General features: G+C 46.2%; 1 protein-coding gene across 1 annotated transcript in view; it reads left to right on the top strand.

Moving 5' to 3' along the window:
* Nucleotides 1-20446, top strand: part of LOC126251612 (chymotrypsinogen 2-like) — a 392513-nt gene that overhangs the window by 356188 nt on the left and 15879 nt on the right. The window contains exon 6 of the mRNA XM_049952152.1: nucleotides 12405-12688. Coding sequence (XP_049808109.1) covers nucleotides 12405-12688 — 284 coding nt within the window. The remainder of the gene's footprint in view (nucleotides 1-12404; nucleotides 12689-20446) is intronic.

Raw genomic sequence — 20446 nt, 5'->3', positions numbered from 1 at the left:
CCCAGGGGTAGTTTTAATTTGCTCATTCAGTATTTTGTTGAACATTTAAGAATCATGAAAGACACGGCCGCGGTGGCCGTGCGGTTCTAGGCGCTTCAGTCAGGAACGGCGGGACTGCTACGGTCGCAGGATGGATGTGTGTGATGTCCTTAGGTTAGTTAGGTTTAAGTAGTTCTAAGTTCTAGGGGACAGATGACCTAAGATGTTAGGTCCCATAGTGCTCAGAGCCATTTGAACCATTTTGAATCATGAAAGAAGGTTATATATGTGAAGGAGACCGGAAAGTTTCAGATTGATTATACAGTGATAATACAGAGATGTAGGAACCAGGTTTTAAATTCTAAGACTTTTCCAGGGGCATCTGACCACAATTTATTGGTTATGAACTGTAAATCAAAACTGAAAAAACTGCAAAAAGGTAGGAATTCAAGGATATGGGACCTGGATAAACCGAAAGAGCCGGAGGTTGTAGAGAGTTTTAGAGGGAGCAGAAGGGAACGATTGACAAGAACAGGGGACAGAAATACAGTAGAAAAAGAATGGGTAGCTTTGAGAGACGAAATAGCGAAGGCAGCAGAGGATCAATAGATAAAAAGACGAGGGCTGTTAGAAATCTATGGGTAACACAAGATATGCTGAATTTAACTGATGAAAGCAGAAAATATAGAAATGCAGTAATGGAAGCAAGTGGAAAGAAATACAAACGTCTCAAAAATGAGATCGACAGAAAGTGTAAAATGGCTAAATGGGAATGGCCAGAGGACAAATGTGAGGATGTAGATGCAGGGATGAAATCGATGCCGCCTACAGGAAAATTAAAAAGACCTTTGGAGAAAAAAGATGTGTCTCTATGAATATCAACAGCTCAGATGGAAAAGCAGTCCTAAGCAAAGAAGGGAAAGAAGATAGATGGAAGGAATATATAGAGAGTTTGTACAAGAGCCAAATACTTGAGTGCAATAGTATGGAAATCGAAGTGGACGTAGACGAAGATGAGATGGGAGATATGATACTGCGTGAACGATTTGACACAACACTGAAAGACCTAAGTCGAAACAAGGCCCCGTGTGAAGACAATATTCCATTAGAACTACTGATAGCCTTGGGAGAGCCAGCCATGACAACACTCTTCCATATGGCGAGCAAGATGTATGAGACACGCGAAATACCCTTAGACTTCAGAAAGAGTATAATAATTCCAATTCCAAAGAAAGCAGGTGCTGACAGATGTGAAAATTACCGAACTATCGGTTTAGTAAGTCACGGTTGCAAAATACTAACACAAATTCTTTACAGACGAATGAGAAAACTGGTGCAAACAGACCTCGCGGAAGATGAGTTTGGATTCCGTAGAAATGCAGGAACACGTGAGGTAATACTGACCCCACGACGTATCTTACAAGGGAACCTCTCCATGACAGCCCGCTCCGACTTAGTGTTAAGATGGCCCGGTGTGTAGCACATCAATAGTTGAACCCAGATCAAGCAAGAAAGCAGGAGGAAGGTGTACTGAACTATGGAAAAGAAGCAAAATAGAAACAGTGAACGGCCTAAGTTTAAGAAGTGTAACATTAAGTAAAGTGTAATTACCAATGCGCCGTGGCTAAGTGGTCACGGTGTTGGACTGCGAAGCCGGCAACACAGGTTCTGTGCTATTTATGTTCATTTTTTTTTTTTTTTTTGCATTTTTATGAACTGTCCGTCCGGTCATTGAAATATTTGTTCTCTTTCTGTAGTCTTCGCAGTTGTCATACTACACACTGGTAATAGGATACGTATAAGTCATGTGGTAAGAATACATTACTGTCGCAACTAAATGTGATGAATAGTGAGAGCAGGTGAGATACTACATAGACGTCTCACAAAAATTAAAACAACAAATAAACGGGTGTGAACTATATTACAGAAAAGGAATTCAACAGTCAAAACTTCAAAACGGAACTCAAGCTCTAAAACAATGAAACATGTATTTTGACAGAGCACAGAAAAACTGTGTGATTGTGAAGCTGTTGCGATCATTTGTTGCAGCTTATGTGACAAACTATTATGTTTTCATCATTTCCTTGGGATTGATCATATTGACATTCATACGAACACCTAAATCGGGCAAGCAGGCATATCTCACTCACTCACTCACCAGGCGTTCAAGTTAGGTGCGTTGATAACAGATTCGTATTAGATGACACACGTATTGTCACTAATGCCGAGTTTGACACACCAGACGTGTTTTTCGGTGAAGGATTCGGTTGACTTGTCGCCTTGCCATCAAATGTTTGTGGTTCCTATTCGAAAGCCACTTCTTTTCGGCTTGTGCAGAATCAACTTTCATTATAGGTCGCTTCTTTACACCTCGCTGTTGCAAACAGACGTTACACCACGACACAGACACAAATTTGAATAAAGCGAATAGTGAAAAAAAAAAGAGCACAAGGGAGTTTTGAACACGGCTTGCACGCTTTGCAGTCAATCTCTGTGACCGCCCAAAGGGAGGTGTGCGGGCGAAGTGGGCAGGGGTCGCAACCCTAGGCCTGGCCATGATGCCTCGTTCCCACCCTCCAGAAACCAAGGAAAGCGTAGGGAACATGGATTAGAGGTACAATGAACATAGTTTATTTATTTTTCTCTTCGTTCTTTTGTTTTATTGTTAAGTTTTTGTCATTAATACCACCGAGAATGTCAGGAAACTGGCGTCACGCGAGAAGGAGGGCGCAGCATGGGGTCAGACTAATTGAGAATATCAATGTAAAGTTTTTCAGACAAGAACATTCCGGTTACTAGAGAATGTATCCATTCTAGGTGTGGAAGAGCAGGGAACAGCTCTTCATGACACGAACACCCTGGCTCAGGGGTGGGTGTAGGAACACAGTGCAGAGGAAATTGGTGAAAAATTGTTTGTTTTTTGAATTGCGGACAATTGCACAATGGCGTTCGTCAAGGAACTGCCAAAAATAAGGATACTTGTCTCCCCATCACCAAACAAGTAGTGTGCGCCGGCCTTAGTGGCCGAGCGGTTCTAGGCGCTAAAGTCCGGAACTGCGCGACCGCTACGGTCGCAGGTTCGAATCCTGCCTCGGGCGTGGATGTGTGTGATGTCCTTAGGTTAGTTAGGTTTAAGTAGTTCTAAGTTCTAGGGGACTGATGACCTCAGAAGTTAAGTCCCATAGTGCTCAGAGCCATTTGAACCATTTTGAAGTAGTGTGCTGCGTGTCCACAAATCCACCTCACAGAGTTGTCTTCGCTTTCGGGAAGTATCCCACGTTCGGAAAGAGGAGCAGTTAAGTAAGTATCTGATAAGGAGTCGTACGGGTAACTAGGGACATCTGTCGCACCAAGAACCAAACACCTCTGGCCGATCTGCACACCAGGCGGTGCTCGTCTGTGTCCATAACATCACAGACGACACCCAACGGAGTGTCTGGGAGGTGAATCCTGTGAAAGCGTGATCGGCATACTTGCTTCCCATTGACAGTAAGGTACCACGCAAACTGAATGTCAGTGTCGAGATAAGGGGCGCACACCGATAGCCAAACGGCACGCCAGTCGACGTGGGCAAGCTTCCCCTCAGCCACATTCGGTGACTCGTGCCGCTGAAGGAAACCACAGAACGCCATCGTGGATGTCAATTGCACCACAGTATCACAGTTCGGACGTAGCTCAGTTCAAGGAAAAAATGGTGGAAGTAAAAGAAGGGCGGCGGGATTTGCGAATGTTGGGTAGGTGCTGCGAGAGACGGTGGTGCAAGGGCCTCCAACAATACACTTAAACTGTCCCTGCACCGCGGGAGGATGAGGGTTTCGTACCTTATCTTCAATAGCAAGCCTTGGCAAACAAACGAACCCAGTGCCGCTAGCATGCGGCGGGCCATGGATGGCGGAATAGGAGGCGTCTGTGTCACGTGGGGGATACGTGACGCCAAATATGCATTTACGTATTCTGTGCGTTGCAGAAGATAGAGTGCTCGCAAACGGTGATTTAAGAGCCCAGCTCGCAGTTGAGAAAGTAGACGTCTGTAATTGAGGGCAATTGTCCGCCGCAGATCTCTTGCGAAATCGAGTCCCAAGCATCGGACAGAATCAACTACACGCAAAAGAGCAGCACTGTCGCAACTATAGCTTCGGCGCTCAATTTGCGGACGTTAAGGCAGCTACCAGAATCTTTGTCGTAAGTGCTAACCCATGCCAGTGACTCCATGGCCTCAGCAACGCTACGAAGAACGATGACGAGATCGTCTGCATAAGCAGTGCAGCTGAAAACATGGTCACCGAGAGACATCCCAGAGAGGCGTTGACGGAAACCGCATAGCAACGGTTCCACGGCGAATGCATAAAACAATGCAGAGATCCAAGGATCGAGATGGGAGGAGTAAGACTGGCATTGTAGAGCATTGGAGACGTGGCTCCATGAACGGGATGCATTACGACGGTAGTATCAGAGTAGCCCATACTGCGGAGCACTCCTTCCAGGAAGTAGTGGTCGACTCGATCGAGCGCCTGGCTGAAGTCAAGAGTTGCCAAAAGTTAAGGCATACGACGAGCGGGAGAAAGAGTGATTATGTCCCGATAGTGGCAGAGAACAGTGCGGGATTTTTTGGCACGTCCCAAAGAAGTCTGGTCGGGGGAAATCACGTACCAAGCTCTCCTTTTAAGCAGCGCAGCCAACAGCAAGGTAAAGATCTTTGCCTCGCTATTGAGTAACGTCAAGCGGCGGTAATAGCATATCCGTGGTACCCCGAGGCTTGTGGATGTGAATGAGGAAACCTTCCAGGAAACCGTCAGGAATCGGCACGAAAGGTGACATAAGATCCTGACAAATTACCGTCCACACTGGTGCCAGAAGGGGATGAAATGTCCAATAAAACTCCAGTGGGAGTCCGTCAGCGCCAGACGACCTGTTCGGAGAACCTGCCTGGATAGCGTCACGGATTTCGTCCTCCGTGGCGTTAGCAATCAGATCCGTCGTCGCATTCACGGGAACTGAGCCAAAGGAGAGTCCTGAGACCGCCACCGTCGCCAGGTGGCAGGGCGTCAGAGGACAGTGCACCATCAGTAGCAGGATCGTCACCCTGTGCAGACATCCGATGGACGCAGTCATCAGAAGGGGTACGGCGTTGTCTCTTCCGTTTCCTCGGCGACCGTTGCTTCCTAACACGCTGTTTCGTGTCGGATGGCGGGCGTCTCTCGTCCAACATGTGGCCAGATGGCAGAAAGGCGGAGGTAGGTACATCTCCATTATCAGCAACCATGGCGTCGTCACAGACAGCTTGTGCCTGCTGACGATCGTCGTCCATTTTTACTGCCACCAGCAGGGGTGTAGGAGAGACAGGCGAAACGTCCATCGCGTCGTCAAGAGGAGCCGACACCCGTACCGACTGATTCAGAGGGGTGTAGCAGGCAGCACCTCCGCAGAGGCGTAAGACAGAGGTAACACAGTTGGCGCCGCAGGAGGCGTGACGTCTCCGATCGGCGGAGGCATTCAGAACAGACAGGGCCCTCCTGGCCACAAACTCAAGTGCGCGGCTGGCTATCGTACATAACGACAGCCCTGCAGCCGGCAATAACCAATTAGGAAGGCACGTATTTCCATAGCTCAATTTTTATCTGACGGACACGGTAGGTTTCGAATGTCTTCCATGTTTCAGCCACGTGACTGACGACGTCGCCATAAGGTTTAAAAGCGGCCACCACAGAGTCCGACGGTACTTCAGACGGGAGTATCATTCCCTATATGTCCGTGAGAGTATAAAAACTTGAGATCGTTAGCGTGGCGCCGCACAACGTCGGCGCACAACTCGTCATTCGCGAACTTTATGTACACAGTAGTACTAATGATTGAAAAATGTATCTCGAGAACGTCTTGTGGCTTGGTTCAAAAATGTCTCTGAGCACTAGAGGACTTAATTTATAAGGTCATCAGTCCCCTAGAACTTAGAACTACTTAAATCTAACTAACCTAAGGCCATCACACGCATCCATGCCCAAGGCAGGGTTCGAATCTGCGACCGTAGCGGTCGCGTGGTTCCAGACTGTAGCGCCTAGAACCGCTCGGCCACCCTGGCCGGCGAACGTCTTTTGGCTGGAGATGCATTTCATACCGTATAAAACGTTCAAATTCATACGCCTTCGTTCGTGATCTAATGGAAAAGTTAATTTAATTGTGGCATGGCGGTAAGAAAACCCCATGATGGTCAATGCAGTTGGACTCTGAAAAAAAAAGCCGCAACACGGAAGTAAACAAGGGCGCGCTCGCTCGCAAGCAGCACAACAGGCGAGACGCAAACAATGCATGTGCGCCTCACCACAGCCGAAGGCCGACCGCTTAACCAGCCGCTCCTCTTCTTCGCTCAGTGCTGCACTTGTTAAGCTTGGACTCTTCACTGTTTCTATTTTGCTTTTTTTACGCAGTTCAGTGCGTTTCTTCCTGGTTTCAGGCTTGATCTGTGTTCAGTTTTTGACGGGTTGTCCACTGGGCCGTCTTAGCACTAAATCTCAGAGGTGTCCGATGGGGAGTTTCCCTTATTAGAAGATAGGTTACGGAAAGACAAATCTATGTTTACATAGACTTAGAGAAAGTTTTTGACAATGTTGACTGGAATACTCTTTTATATTCTTAAGGTAGCAGGAGTAAAACACAGGGAGCGAAAGGCTTTGCACAATTTGTACACAAACCTGATGGCAGTTGTAAGAGTCGAGGGGCATGAGGGGGGAGCAGTGATTGAGAAAGGAGTTAGACAGGGTTGTAGCCTATCCCCGATGTTATTCAATTTGTATATTGAGCAAGCAGTAAAGGAAACGAAGGAAAATTTGGAGTAGGAATGAAAATCCAGGGAGAAGAAACAAAAACCTTGAGGTTTGCCGATGAGATTATAATTCGAACAGTTGAGCGAAATGTACAGTGTCTTGAAACGAGGATAATGGAATGTAGTCGAATTAAATCAGGTGATGCTGTAAAAAATCAGATAATGAAAAGACACTTAAAGTAGAGGATAAGTTTTCCTATTTGGTAAGCAAAAATGAATTATGGTGGTCGAAGTAGAGAGGATATGAAATGTAGACTGGCTATGGCAAGGAAAGCGTTTCTGAAGAAAAGAAATTTGTTAACATCGAGTATAGATTTAAGTGTCCCGCCCGCTTAGCCGTGCGGTCTAACGCACTGCGGTAGCGTTCTCGCTTCCCACGCCCGGGTTCCCGGGTTCGTTTCCCGGCGGGGTCAGGGATTTTCCCTGCCTCGTGATGACTGGGTGTTGTGTGATGTCCTTAGGTTAGTTAGGTATAAGTAGTTCTAAGTTCTAGGGGACTGATGACTATAGACGTTAAGTCCCATAGTGCTCAGAGCCATTTGAACCATTTTTTTTCTAACACACTGCTTTCCGGGTGGTTAGGCGTGCCGGTCCGCCCGGAGGATTAGTGTCGAGGTCCGGTGTGCTGGCCAGTCTGTGGATTGTTTTTAAGGCGGTTTTCCATCTGCATCAGCGAATGCGGACTGGTTCCCCTTATTCCGCCTCAGTTACACTATGTCGGCGGTTGTTGCGCAAACACTTTCTCCACGTACGCATACACCATAATTACTCTACCACACAAATATTAGGGCTACACTTGTCTGGTGTGAGACAATAACCTTGGGTTCGGTATGGGGCGGCGGTGGGGTGAGTGGACTGCTGTAGCATGTTGTGGGGTTGTGTACCACTGCTGGCTACGGCGGGACGAAGCGTCTCCGTCGTTTCTTGGTCCCCAGTTCCATACAGTACAATAGATTTAAGTCTCAGGAAGTCGTTTCTGAAAGTATTTGTATGCTGTGTAGCCATGTATGGAAGTGAAACATGGACGAAAATCAGTGCAGACAAGGAGAGAATGGAAGCTTTTGAAATATGGTGCTACAGAAGAATGCTGAAGATTGGATGGGTAGATGACATAACTAATGAGGAGGTATTTATAGAATTGGGGAGAAGAGGAATTTGTGGCACAACATGACTAGAAGACGGGATCAATTGGTAGGGCACGATCTGAGGCATCAAGGGAAGCGTGGAGGGTAAAAATCGTAGAGGGAGACCAAGAGATGAATACACTAAACAGATGCAGAAGGTACTCGGAGATGAAGAGGCTTGTTCAAGATAGAGCAGTACAGAGAGCTGCATCAAACCAGTCTTTGGGCTAAAGGCCACAACAACAACACAACATCTGCCTCCTTACTTGCACACAACCATAAGAGAAAAAATGTTATCCCGTTTGGCAAGACTGTATGTTGAACATGGAAAGTTGGGTAACTCTTAATTTACTCGTAGGAAACAATTTTTAACAGTCATCCACTTCTGCAAGGACGTATCTTTTACATGCAAGTACCATGTGGTAATAATTGAAGTGGAACGACCCACAGAGGCTCTGCGTTGACTGCAATTATCGTATGAGGGCGAAACCTGGTATATGTTTATATGCATTAATGTGGAACCGATTCACGCTGAGAAATAATTAGTTCCAATTTTGGCCACCAGTGGCGCTGTACAGCATCTCATCGACGTTTCCAGTGCCCATATTGAACAAATTGTATAAGCGGCATTTAATGTCATCGTTATGCTTTCCTCACTTGTTTGGTCTTTTGTCTGAACACCCGTTCCTTATCCATTACATATGGAAACATTCCTATACGACTTTCTTGCATTCACAGCGCCATATTTGCACCTGGTGGCCAAAACTGGAAGTAATTTTTTTCCAGCATAGATCAGTTCCACATTAATGCATTACAATATCTAATAGCATTGGCCTGCCATATGATAATTACTTCTGTGAATACGTGCACTTTAATCACAACCATCTTGCGTATGTAACTTTGGTATACTTTCTACAGTTACACTACTGGCCATTAAAATTGCTACACCACGAAGATGACGTGCTACAGACGCGTAATTTAACCGACACGAAGAAGATTCTGAGATACGAAAATGATTGGCTTTTCAGAGCATTCACACACGTTTGGCGCCGGTGGCGACACCTACAACGTGCTGACATAAGGAAAGTTTCCATCCGATTTCTCATACACAATCATCAGTTGACCGGCGTTATCTGGTGAAACGTTGTTGTGATGCCTCGTGTAAGGAGGAGAAATGCGTACCATCACGTTTCCGACTTCCATAAAGGTCGGATTGTCGTCTATCGCGATTGCGCTTTATCGTATCGCGACATTGCTGCTCGCGTTGGTCGAAATCCAATGACTGTTAGCAGAATATGGAATCGGTGGGTTCAGGAGGGTAATACGGAACGCCCTGCTGGATCCCAACGGCCACGTATCACAAGCAGTCGAGATGACAGGCATCTTATCCGCATGGCTGTAATGGATCGTGCAACCACGTCTCGATCCCTGAGTCAACAGATGGAGACTTTTGCAAGACAACAACCATCTGCACAAACAGTTCGACGACGTTTGCAGCAGCATGGACTATCAGCTCGGAGACCATGGCTGCGGTCACCCTTGACGCTGCATCACAGACAGGAGCGCCTGCGATGGTGTACTCAACGACGAACCTGGGTCCACAAATGGCAAAACGTCATTTTTTCGGATGAATCCAGATTCTGTTTACAGCATCATGATGGTCGCATCCGTGTTAGGCGACATCGCGGTGAACGCACATTGGAAGCGTGTATTTGTCATCGCCATACTGGCATATCACCCGGCGTGATGGTATGGGATGCCGTTGGTTCCACGTCTCGGTCACCTGTTGTTCGCACTGACGGCACTTTGAAGAGTGTGTAGGGAAGCAGCCTACTCACGCCGTATAAAATTCACATCAGCCTTTCCATTGTGTGCCAGCCTAGTCCGCTGTAACTAGCTCTGACGTCATAAATGTTGCGCAATACTTTAAAAATCAAGTAAATAACCTGAAACGTTTCTAGCATGTCAGGAGTAATACTAAATCAATATGTATTGAATATCAGTTCAATAACTTTAACCATTTTCGAAATTTGGATGTCTTTCTGTAAAAATCATTGGCGCAACAGAAAAGAGCTAGAGACTTAAAAATTTATATTTAGATTCATTTTTCATAATAATTTAATAGAAACAGTATTCTGGATCTCACAAATTAAAATTTTTGTTGAAATTCATAATTTTCTGGTTTTTGTCTTAGAAATTAAGGAAGCAAGATAGATTAAGTAGGCGAATAAATAAGGCTAGGATGTTTAAATTTAAGTAGAAGGGAGATCCGCTATAATCATAAAGATGTGAGAAGTTTCAACTGAATAACTATAAAACTATAGCGATAGCGTATCTCTAAAGGGCAAGTTCTGAGCTCGTCTACTGCGTGTAGTGTAATTAAATTAATTCTCTCGCCCAAAATAATTAGCCATGACAGACATTTATTATGATTACTTACCTGTGTGCTGATTGCACATTTAAATTGAGAGCTTCATCGGCCATCAGCAAAGGAAGCAATGATTTATTCGATAACTTAAAGTGGTGCATTACTAGCCCAGCGGCTAGTTGGGAGAGCCGATTTGATCAGGCGTTCCCTTAGCCGTCCGCACCGCGCCTTTATATATAAGAACGCTGCGTGAGGAAAAAAGGCCCCAGTTCTCTCCAGACGCTGATTAGCGCACCATCTGTGCTGGGAGTCGCGTCGCATCGGTATCATTGCTATAAACAGCCTCGGATACCGTAATAAGTTACTCGGGATACGCGTAACCATGAAATCGTTTTCGAGTGAAGTGTTAATTCTGGGATGACTTTAATGATCTATCTTCAGTTTGTGTATGTCGTATTTTCACGTGCCGCCGCAGGACAAACATTCTACCATTATTTAGCGTGGCGTTTGATGAACATTATCATCAGATTATGGCGAGCATTCACTTAAACATTTAATTTGAACAGTTATAGTTGCATCAGCGCATTAGACTCTGAACTACTCTGTTAGTTGGATTATGTGGATTCTTTTTGGTCTGTGACTTTCAGAATATAGTGAACATTTTTAGAGAATCGTTTTTGATTATGAATCCCAGACAATCTCCTAATTCCTCAGAGCTATAAGCTGTAGCTATAAGTGTATTTCTCAAATGAAGTGGGCACTAGGAATTCTAATTACAGGCTTCATGTTTTTCTAATCACTTTCTGGTTGCCAATATTGTAGTTAGAGAGCCAGTGTTGAGAACGGCAAAAGACAGCATAAATAATAGGAACATTTATAAATAACAATAATTCCACCCGCCGCCCCACGTATGGTGCATCGACAGGGAAATGCATCTTTTCTACGTTATATTCTACAATCATTCCACCCACCGCCCCACATATGGTGCATCGGCCTGGAAATGCATCTTTTCTACATTACATTCTACATTAAATATAGCAAAATATTTCCACTAGCCGCCACACAAGTGGACGTTACATTTCAGATGTGTTACGACCCGTGGCTCTACCCTTCATTCGATCCCTGCAAAACCCTACATTTCAGCAGGATAATGCACGACCGCATGTTGCTGGTCCTGTACGGGCCTTTCTGGATACAGAAAATGTTCGACTGCTGCCCTGGCCAGTACATTCTCCATATCTCTTACCAATTGAAAACGTCTGGTCAATGGTGCCGAGCAACTGGCTCGTCACAATACACCAGTCACTACTCTTGATGAACTGTGGTATCGTGTTGAAGCTGCATGGGCAGCTGTGCCTGTACACGCCATCCAAGCTCTGTTTGACTCAATGCCCAGGCGTATCAAGTCCGTCATTACGGCCAGAGGTGGTTGTTCTGGGTACTGATTTCTCAGGATCTATGCACCGAAATTGCGTGAAAATGTAATCACATGCCAGTTGTAGTACAATATATTTGTCCAATGAATAGCCGTTTATCATCTGCGTTTCTTCTTGCCGTAGCAATTTTAATGGCCAGTAGTGTGCGTTTGGGCCGAAATGGTCCGATGGTTTTGCAAGCATAACTGGAGTTACTGCATCCATAGCTGTTGCTTCAGTTCAGCCAAAGTTGTTGTAAGGGGGGTGCATATCTTTCACAATCCTCCATATGAAATCTGGTGACCTTAGAGGAGATAAGGTGACCTTAGGGGGCAATAGTACGAGATGTGCATGCTTCGTGCCCTGTAGGTACAGAGAAGTGCTCTACTCTCTGCACAGCTGTAACTGAATTGTACCTGTTGAAACGGAGTATCCGAAACGCCTGTGTTGCTGTAGCATCGCTACTTCCACTCGACAAGCACTGGGCAATGAATGAGCGAACGATAGAGATACGTGCACCAGGAGGGCCATTATCGCCAGTCACATGAATAGGTAGCCGACGCTGGCGTAAGGTTTTAGTTCCGATGCGAACATTAAAATGAACCCCAAGTTGCTGTCTTCATTGATGCTTTACAATCTTGTGAAATTGGCTTAATCTCTTTGAGACACTCTGAACGTCGCGGTGTGTGTTGCGGCCGCAGCGTGCAGCGCGGGGCCGTGTCGCGGCTGAAGGTGCGCCTCGGGGAGTTCGACGTGACGGACGGCGGCGAGCCGCTGCGCCACGAGGAGCACGAGGTGGCGGGCGCGGCGCTGTACCCGGGCTTCGACAACCGCAGCCTGGCGCACGACATCGCGCTGCTGCGGCTGCGCGCGCCCGCCCGCCGCCGCCCGCACATCGACGTCGTCTGCGTGCCGCGCCTGCGCGCCGCACATCCGCCGCCCGGCGCCGCCTGCGTCATCACCGGCTGGGGCCGCCGCACAGAGGGTAAGCGCTGCCCACTGGCTCTCGTGCACGCCGCACTTACGTCTACGAATGACAGGGCCTTCACATAATCACAACATAGGTTAGACGGAATAATCGTAGCTGCTAAACAACGGCGCGGTGTACACTTGCGAGGTGCCGGGTTGGAGAAGAGTTTGTACCTCTTTAGTTCAGACGAATTTTGCATGAGAACGAGACATGCACTCGACCCCTCCTTATCTACCACCTAATTAATGATGCGCACAACGGTAACGGAAGGAAATGATGGTGAACCCTGCTAGTTGGTAAAATAAGGAGTGCACGTTCACAATAATTAAATTAAAATCGTAATCTATATAAAAAAGAGAACTTTACGATAGTAAATTACAATGAAATGAACACCCTTAGCTGCTTACAGGCGTTGACATACGTCAACGGGGACAGATGAAAATGTGTGCCCCGACCGGGACTCGAACCTGGGATCTCCCCCTTTCATGGCAGACGCTCTATCCATCTGAGCCACCGAGGACACAGAGCATAGCGCGACTGCAGGGATTTACCTCTGCCACGCCTCCCGCGAAATCGACATTCTCAACGTATTGTCCCGCACTACATTCGTAGTGCCCCCGCCCATTATACTCATTACTCGCGACGCGTTGCCGATTCCCGTAAGAGTTCTGGCACTGTTTGTGCATTCGCACAGAAGAAGAAGACAGTCAAGTGGCCGGTCAGGAAATGGGACTCTGCCTATATATACGAAATGATATGCGGATTAAATATCACAATGAGATTTATTATATATCAGAACATAAATGTACATGATTGTCGACACACACAGTAGGTTAAAGGATAGGCTATGCTGAAATATTATGAGAATAAGAGTTGGCTCGAGAACAAGCTGCGCCGGCAAGTGTGGCCTAGCGGGTCTAGGCGCTTCAGTCTGGAACCGCGCGACTGCTACGGTAGCAAAGGGAGAGCGCGTGCTGCTGAGGGATTCAGTATAAAATTGATAAAGTCCTACAATGCCGGGGCTGCAAAATACTGTACCAGTACTGAAATCTGCAGCCCGTCGTCGGTAGGCAGCGTCCTGATTATGTAGGCGCTGACTTCTGCCGTGCAGCAACTCTGTGTCAACCCCTGGCCTCGATGGCTGTCCGAGAATGGTAAGTTCTTCAGAAAACGAGCGACCAAGTCGCAAGACCGTCCGACTCCGAGGAAGATCAGATCCCGAATCCACTGCCCGCGCAACGCAAGAGCCAAGCCAACATTGCTCTACCCCCTACTCTCCTCGAAAACTGCGAATCAGCATTCACTTCTGATTCCAAAATTCCCCCCACACTGTCTCAGAACATCATTCGCGCCAATAGTGACCGTTCCCTCCAGTTTTGAGCAGGGCTTTATGATTTCAACTAGCCTCAGTTTAAGTTGACCAATCATGCCTCTGCTATTCAGCTGAGGGCACTGAACTTGCCGTTTGACCGGCTACGAAAACAACATGCCTAGACCACCGGTCATCCGGCGCCACACAGTCGCACCCAGCAGGGTACGCTCCACAAGTATTCTCAGAATCAAGAGGACAATGCAGTCAGTCGGTGCCAGGAATCTTCGTTCCAGACGCGTCGGAGCGGTAAACACATAAACTGTGGTAACACTCAGATGTCTCGCAGGTTGTTTCGCCCTGCATACAATAGGCGAAACTCGACCGACGTCAGTCGTTCCGCTAGGTGCTTAAGCCTATTGTACGAACCCCTCAGAATTCAGGGAAGTGCAGCCCCAACCAGGAACGCAGTGTGCCGCGTCCTCTGATGCTCGCCTCGTACAGGCCACCCAGGAAAGTAAAACAACATGTTTAGCAATCAAGTGAAAAGTATTTTTTTGAGCTCTCAGTACAAATACTCATTACAATAACCTTATTCGGTCTGCTACTACCGTGCAATGACATAGAACATAAATAAAATTGATGAAAATGAGGTGAGACATGCAACAGAGGGCATAGAACCTCTCACACTATCTGAGCAAAAGTGTCCGGTCATCTATTAGTGGATATTTATGTGGGTTGTGTCCATCTTTCGTGTTTATGACGGCTGGAAATCTGCTGGAGACACTTTCAATTAGGTGTCTGAAATGCGTGTTATCTTTTTTGTTCTTCGACTTCTTTTTTATGCCGTTGCACATAAGCAAATTGTCTGTGAAAAAAACGTAAAGTAGTTACGAACTACGGCGAGCGCACACTTTATTCAACATGCAAACTTCACTACAGATATTCGGATTTAGGTTACGACATGTTGGGTTTGCCTGCCGTCATTGACGATAATGCAACGCAGACGAATAGCGAGCAGTTTCAAAGGAAATATCAGTGACTCAGAGAGGATGTAAAGACCTGCTGAGCCACGATTTACGAGGGCCATTTTCGTTTGACCCTCCGATCGGCTGGGGAGTTAAATCCACAGTATAAATCCAGTGAAGAATTGTGCAGATGTGTTGCGCAGTGTCTTTAGTATGTCCATCTACGGCGTCACGTCGCACTTCTCAGCTCTGAGCACGTAATGAACACTTGCACATGCCTAGAAAATAATGTCTCCCGCCATAAGTGGATTCCTGCTAAGTGGTTTCTACTGAGTCCACGCAGCTTACATTAATTAACATGCGTTTCCTTCTTCGTGATAATTCTCGGCCCCCTACTGCACGTGGAAAGAGAAGCTGCACCGGTGTGTGTGATCACCCACCATACAGCCCGGACATGGTTCCCTCTGATTATCATCTCTTGATAAACACTTACCACTGGCTGTAAGGACAGCATTTTGACACAGAGAACGAGCTACTGCCAGCATAGGGAATTGGCGGAAATCATGGGCGGCTGCCTAGTATGACTAGGATATTGCAAAGTTGGAATCACGCTACGACAAATGTCTGAGTCGGAACGGCTATTATGCAAAAGGGGTAGTTGTGATTCGGGAGTGAATGGGAAGTTAAAAAAATTAACCTGATATTAACCCACAAGTTCATTAAAAGTGATATGGTGCACACTACAGCTAAAGCTGCCATCAACCCGAAGGTTGGTCTGAACATCAAAGAGTAGTGTATGGTGCAGGTTTCAGCAAGCTCTATCACGTGCACTGGTCCAAAGGGGGGCCGTGGCTTAGCCTCCGTCGCCAAACAGGCTAGCGGTATGGCGAGCTGACAGCGGTTGCAGCACGTCACACCACACGCAGCGGGCTGTTCTACAAGGCCAGCCCACTAACCTGGCGACCCAGCAGACTGCTGCGCTATGTTCTCTGCTTAGGGAATTCACTTCTCCAGCTTCTGCAGCGTACTAAAGGTTACGGTCAAAAATTTAACTCTGTGAATCGTTATTTGTTTTTCCCATCTTAACCAAACAGCAGTTATGGGAGTTTTACACCCGCCTTGTATCACTTTTATTTACAGACCATCATCAGTGTCCTTTGGTGTTTATTGCTCTTACGTTATGAATATCAGTGATCCCTACGTACAAGAATACATCATCTTAAATCTGTCGACATATTTTCGATTTGCGGTATTTTTGAAATTATGAATAACAGTCAGAAGAATCTATTCAACGAAATGATATTCTGCAATTTTTATTGGTGTCACACACTTTTTGTTGTATCCTGCCTACTCGTCAAATGTGAGGTGCCTAGGAAACTTGCTTTCTCGTATCGCTAGACTACAATCCAAACAGATCGGATTAATGAAGTTTATTACAAAATGAAATGATTACAATACTTAACTTTGTGAAATATAGATGTGTCACAAACAAAGGCGACAGATAAAATAAGAAATCTCTTCAGTATAGACAATGCTACATAGCAGCAGCGAAATGATTAGTCTTGATGCTATTCTTGAACTCACTGCTGTAGAATTCGTAGAACTGGGAGTCCAACTCCACGCCGCGAGGCGGCGCGGCGCTTATGTCCTCTTCGTGTAGAGGGCGCTGCCCCCGCGTTGGAGAGGGGTCGGTCAGCGTGCAATTGGCTGACGTCGTCTCACAGCCCTATCTGCTCTAGCGTTCCCGCCTGGCGTGCCGGCGCTTGACTTTACGCCGAAGCACTTTTCCAGTCTTAAAAAAATAACACTGTGGCTTCTACAACAAGGTAGACTAATAAAACGTATGAACTGAGACTACAGTGAAGTATGCAAGCTCGGACATTCAATGAAACCGCTACCAATGCGTCAGTTTCGCGTAGCCAATGGAATAATACACACATCAAAAAAAGTTTTGCATCATCTCGGTTCTGAGAGTTCCGGAACGTGTACAGAAAATTTGGAATAGAGATCAACATAAACATCATATCCGTCCTTTTTATTTCTCATGAAAACCACACATTGCATGTTGTACCACCATACAGCGAGACCTTCAGACGTGGAGGTCCAGATTGCTGTACACACCGGTACCTCAAATACCCAGTAGCACGTCCTTTTGCATTGATGCATGCCTGTATTCGTCGTGGCATACTATCCACAAGTTCATCAAGGCACTGTTGGTACAGATTGTCCCACTCCTCAGCGGCGATTCGGCGTAGAGCCCTCGGAGTGGTTGGTGGGTCACGTAGTACATAAACAGCCCGTTTCCATCCATCCCAGGCATGTTCGAGAGGGTTCATGTCTGGAGAACATGCTGGCCACTGTAGTGGAGCGACGTCGTTATCCTGGAAGAAGTCATTCATAAGATGGGCACGAACTGTTGTCCATGAAGACGAATGCCTCTACAATGTGCTGCCGATTGGTTGCGGGCATATAAAGAATGCGGTACATTCGGCACGTTGTTGGGCCGATCTGTACCGCGCTGCATGGCGTCGTGGTTGCAAAGATGGTCCTCGCCATGGACGTCGGGAGTGAAGTTGCGCATCATACATCCTATTGCGCACAGTTTGAGTGGTAAAACGACGTTCTGTGGTTGCACGAAGAGCATTATTCAACATGGTGGCGTTTCTGTCAGGGTTTCTCCGAGCCATAATCCGTACCGATCATCCACTGCAGTAGTAGCCCTTGGGCGGCCTGAGCGAGGCATGTCATCGACAGTTTCTGTCTCTCTGTATCTCCTCCATGTCCGAACAACATCGCTTTGGTTGACTCCGAACCGCCTGTATAATTCGCTTGTTGACAGCCCTTACTGGCACAAAGTAACAATGCGGACGCGATCGAACCGCGTTATTGGCCGTCTAGGCATGGTTGAACCACAGACAACACGAGCCATGTACCTTCTTCCTGGTGGAATGACTGGAACTGATCGGCTGTCGGACCCCCTCCGTCTAAAATGCCCTGCTCATGCGTGGTTATTTACATTTTTGGGCGGGTTTTCTGACATCTCTGAACAGTCAAAGGGATTGTGTCTGTGACACACTATCCACAGTCAGCGTCTATTATCGGGAGGTCTGTTATCGGGGGTGATGCAAAACGTTTTTTGATGTGTGTATAATGAGTGTTCAAATGAAAATGTACAAAATGTCATAACAACCAAAAAACGTATCTCAGACGTGTTTCAAATCGGGCGACGAACTGAAGTATACAGTGGAGGAGTGGGACCTATCACAAACACAGGAATCCTGGGAACGAGGAATCCTTCAGCATGTGAAACAGTGAGACTGTTGTGCTCAGTCCGCTGGTGATTACTTTTGAATAAAGGGTTATAGCCACAATGTTGTTTCGCACCTTTTATTTTGAACACCCCTCATATTTTCACGTAAGCAATGAGGAGTGAGGCAATGAATTTCTAGCACTGAAATTGAAACCTTTCTCTTCTTCGCTACTGTCACAAATATTTGGCTGTTTCTCCGAATACGTCTCTGATTACGATGTTGCGATTAGGCTGGGACCTAACAACAAAGCTTAAAGGCAGCAATTACATTTATGATCTTGGTTTCTTCCCGTATACGTCACGATTTACGAGTATGGCTTAGACTGGCACCTAAAAGAAGATCCTAAATTGCTCCGAGTGAAATAAACAGTAATTAGGTATGTAATGTTGGATGACACAAATATTTGGCTGTTTCTTCCGAATGCACATCTACATCCACACTCCGCCAGCCACCCAACAGTGTGTGGCGGAGGGCACTTTACGTGCCACTGTCATTACCTCCCTTTCCTGTTCCACTCGCGTATGGTTCGCGGGAAGAACGACTGCCGGAAAGCCTCCGTGCGCGCTCGAATCTCTCTAATTTTACATTCGTCATCTCCTCGGGAGGTATAAGTAGGGGGAAGCAATATATTCGATATCTCATCCAGAAACGCACCCTCTCGAAACCTGGACAGCAAGCTACACCGCGATGCAGAGCGCCTCTCTTGTAGAGTCTGCCACGTGAGTTTGCTTAACATCTCCGTAACGCTATGACGCTTACCAAATAACCCTGTGACAAAACGCGCCGCTCTTCTTTGGATCTCCTCTATCTCCTCCGTCAACCCGATCTGGTACGGATCCCACACTGATGAGCAATACTCAAGTATAGGTCGAACGAGTGTTTTGTAAGCCACCTCCTTTGTTGATAGACTACATTTTCGAAGGACTCTCCCAATTAATCTCAACCTGGTACCCGCCTTACCAACTATTAATTTTATATGATCATTGCACTTCAAATCGTTCAGCTCGCATACTCCCAGATATTTTACAGAAGTAACTGCTACCAGTGTTTGTTCCGCTATCATATAATCATACAATAAAGGATCCTTCTTTCTATGTATTCACAATATATTACATTTGTCTATGTAAAGGGTCAGTTGCCACTCCCTGCACTAAGTGCTTATCCGCTGAAGATCTTCCTGCATTTCGCTACAATTTTCTAATGCTGCAACTTCTCTGTACACTACAGCATCATCCGCGAAAAGCCGCATGGAACTTCCGACACTACCTATTAGGTCATTTACGTATACTGTGAAAAGCAATGGTCCCATAACACTTCCCTGTGGCACGCCAGATGTTACTTTAACATCTGTAGACGTCTCTCCATTGATAAAAACATGCTGTGTTCTGTTTGCTAAAAACTCTTCAGTCCAGCCACACAACTGGTCTGATATTCCGTAGGCTCTTACTTTGTTTATCAGGCGACAGTGCGGAACTGTATCGAACGCCTTCCGGAAGTCAAGGAAAATAGCATCTACCTGGGAGCCTGTATCTAATATTTTCTGGGTCTCATGAACTAATAAAGCGAGTTGGGTCTCACACGATCGCTGTTTCCGGACTCCATGTTGATTCCTACAGAGGAGATTCTGGGTTTCCAGAAGTGACATGATACGCGAGTAAAAAACATGTTCTAAAATTCTACAACAGATCGATGTCAGAGATATAGGTCAATAGTTTTGCGCATCTGCTCGACGACCCTTCTCGAAAACTGGGACTACCTGTGCTCTTTTCCAATCATTTGGAACCTTCCTTTCGTCTAGAGACTTGCGGTACACGGCTGTTAGAAGGGGGGCAAGTTCTTTCGCGTACTCTGTGTAGAATCGAATTGGTATCCCGTCAGGTCCAGTGGACTTTCCTCTGTTGAATGAGGAATCTGTGTTATGAAATGGGATTAGGCACTAATTTTAGGAAGTGGAACGTAGTATGTGATTACTGGTTGTCAAATAAATACTTTTAAGCACTTTATTTGACGCTCAGCAGCACAACGTAAATATAACATTATTCAACGGTTACACCGTGCTCTACCACATCACTGTTAGTGCTCATAACTTTTAATGACTTTAATTTGATACCTTAAAAAGTACACTTGACCATGCAGACTGCGTGAGAACGCTCTCTTCAAATTGTGTGTACACAAATGTTATTAC

The sequence above is a fragment of the Schistocerca nitens genome, chromosome 4 (genome assembly GCF_023898315.1).
Source record: "Schistocerca nitens isolate TAMUIC-IGC-003100 chromosome 4, iqSchNite1.1, whole genome shotgun sequence".
NCBI classification, from domain to species: Eukaryota; Metazoa; Arthropoda; class Insecta; order Orthoptera; family Acrididae; genus Schistocerca; species Schistocerca nitens.
The sequence above is the reverse complement of the archived record's forward strand: the minus strand, read 5'-3'. Positions and strand labels throughout refer to the sequence as shown.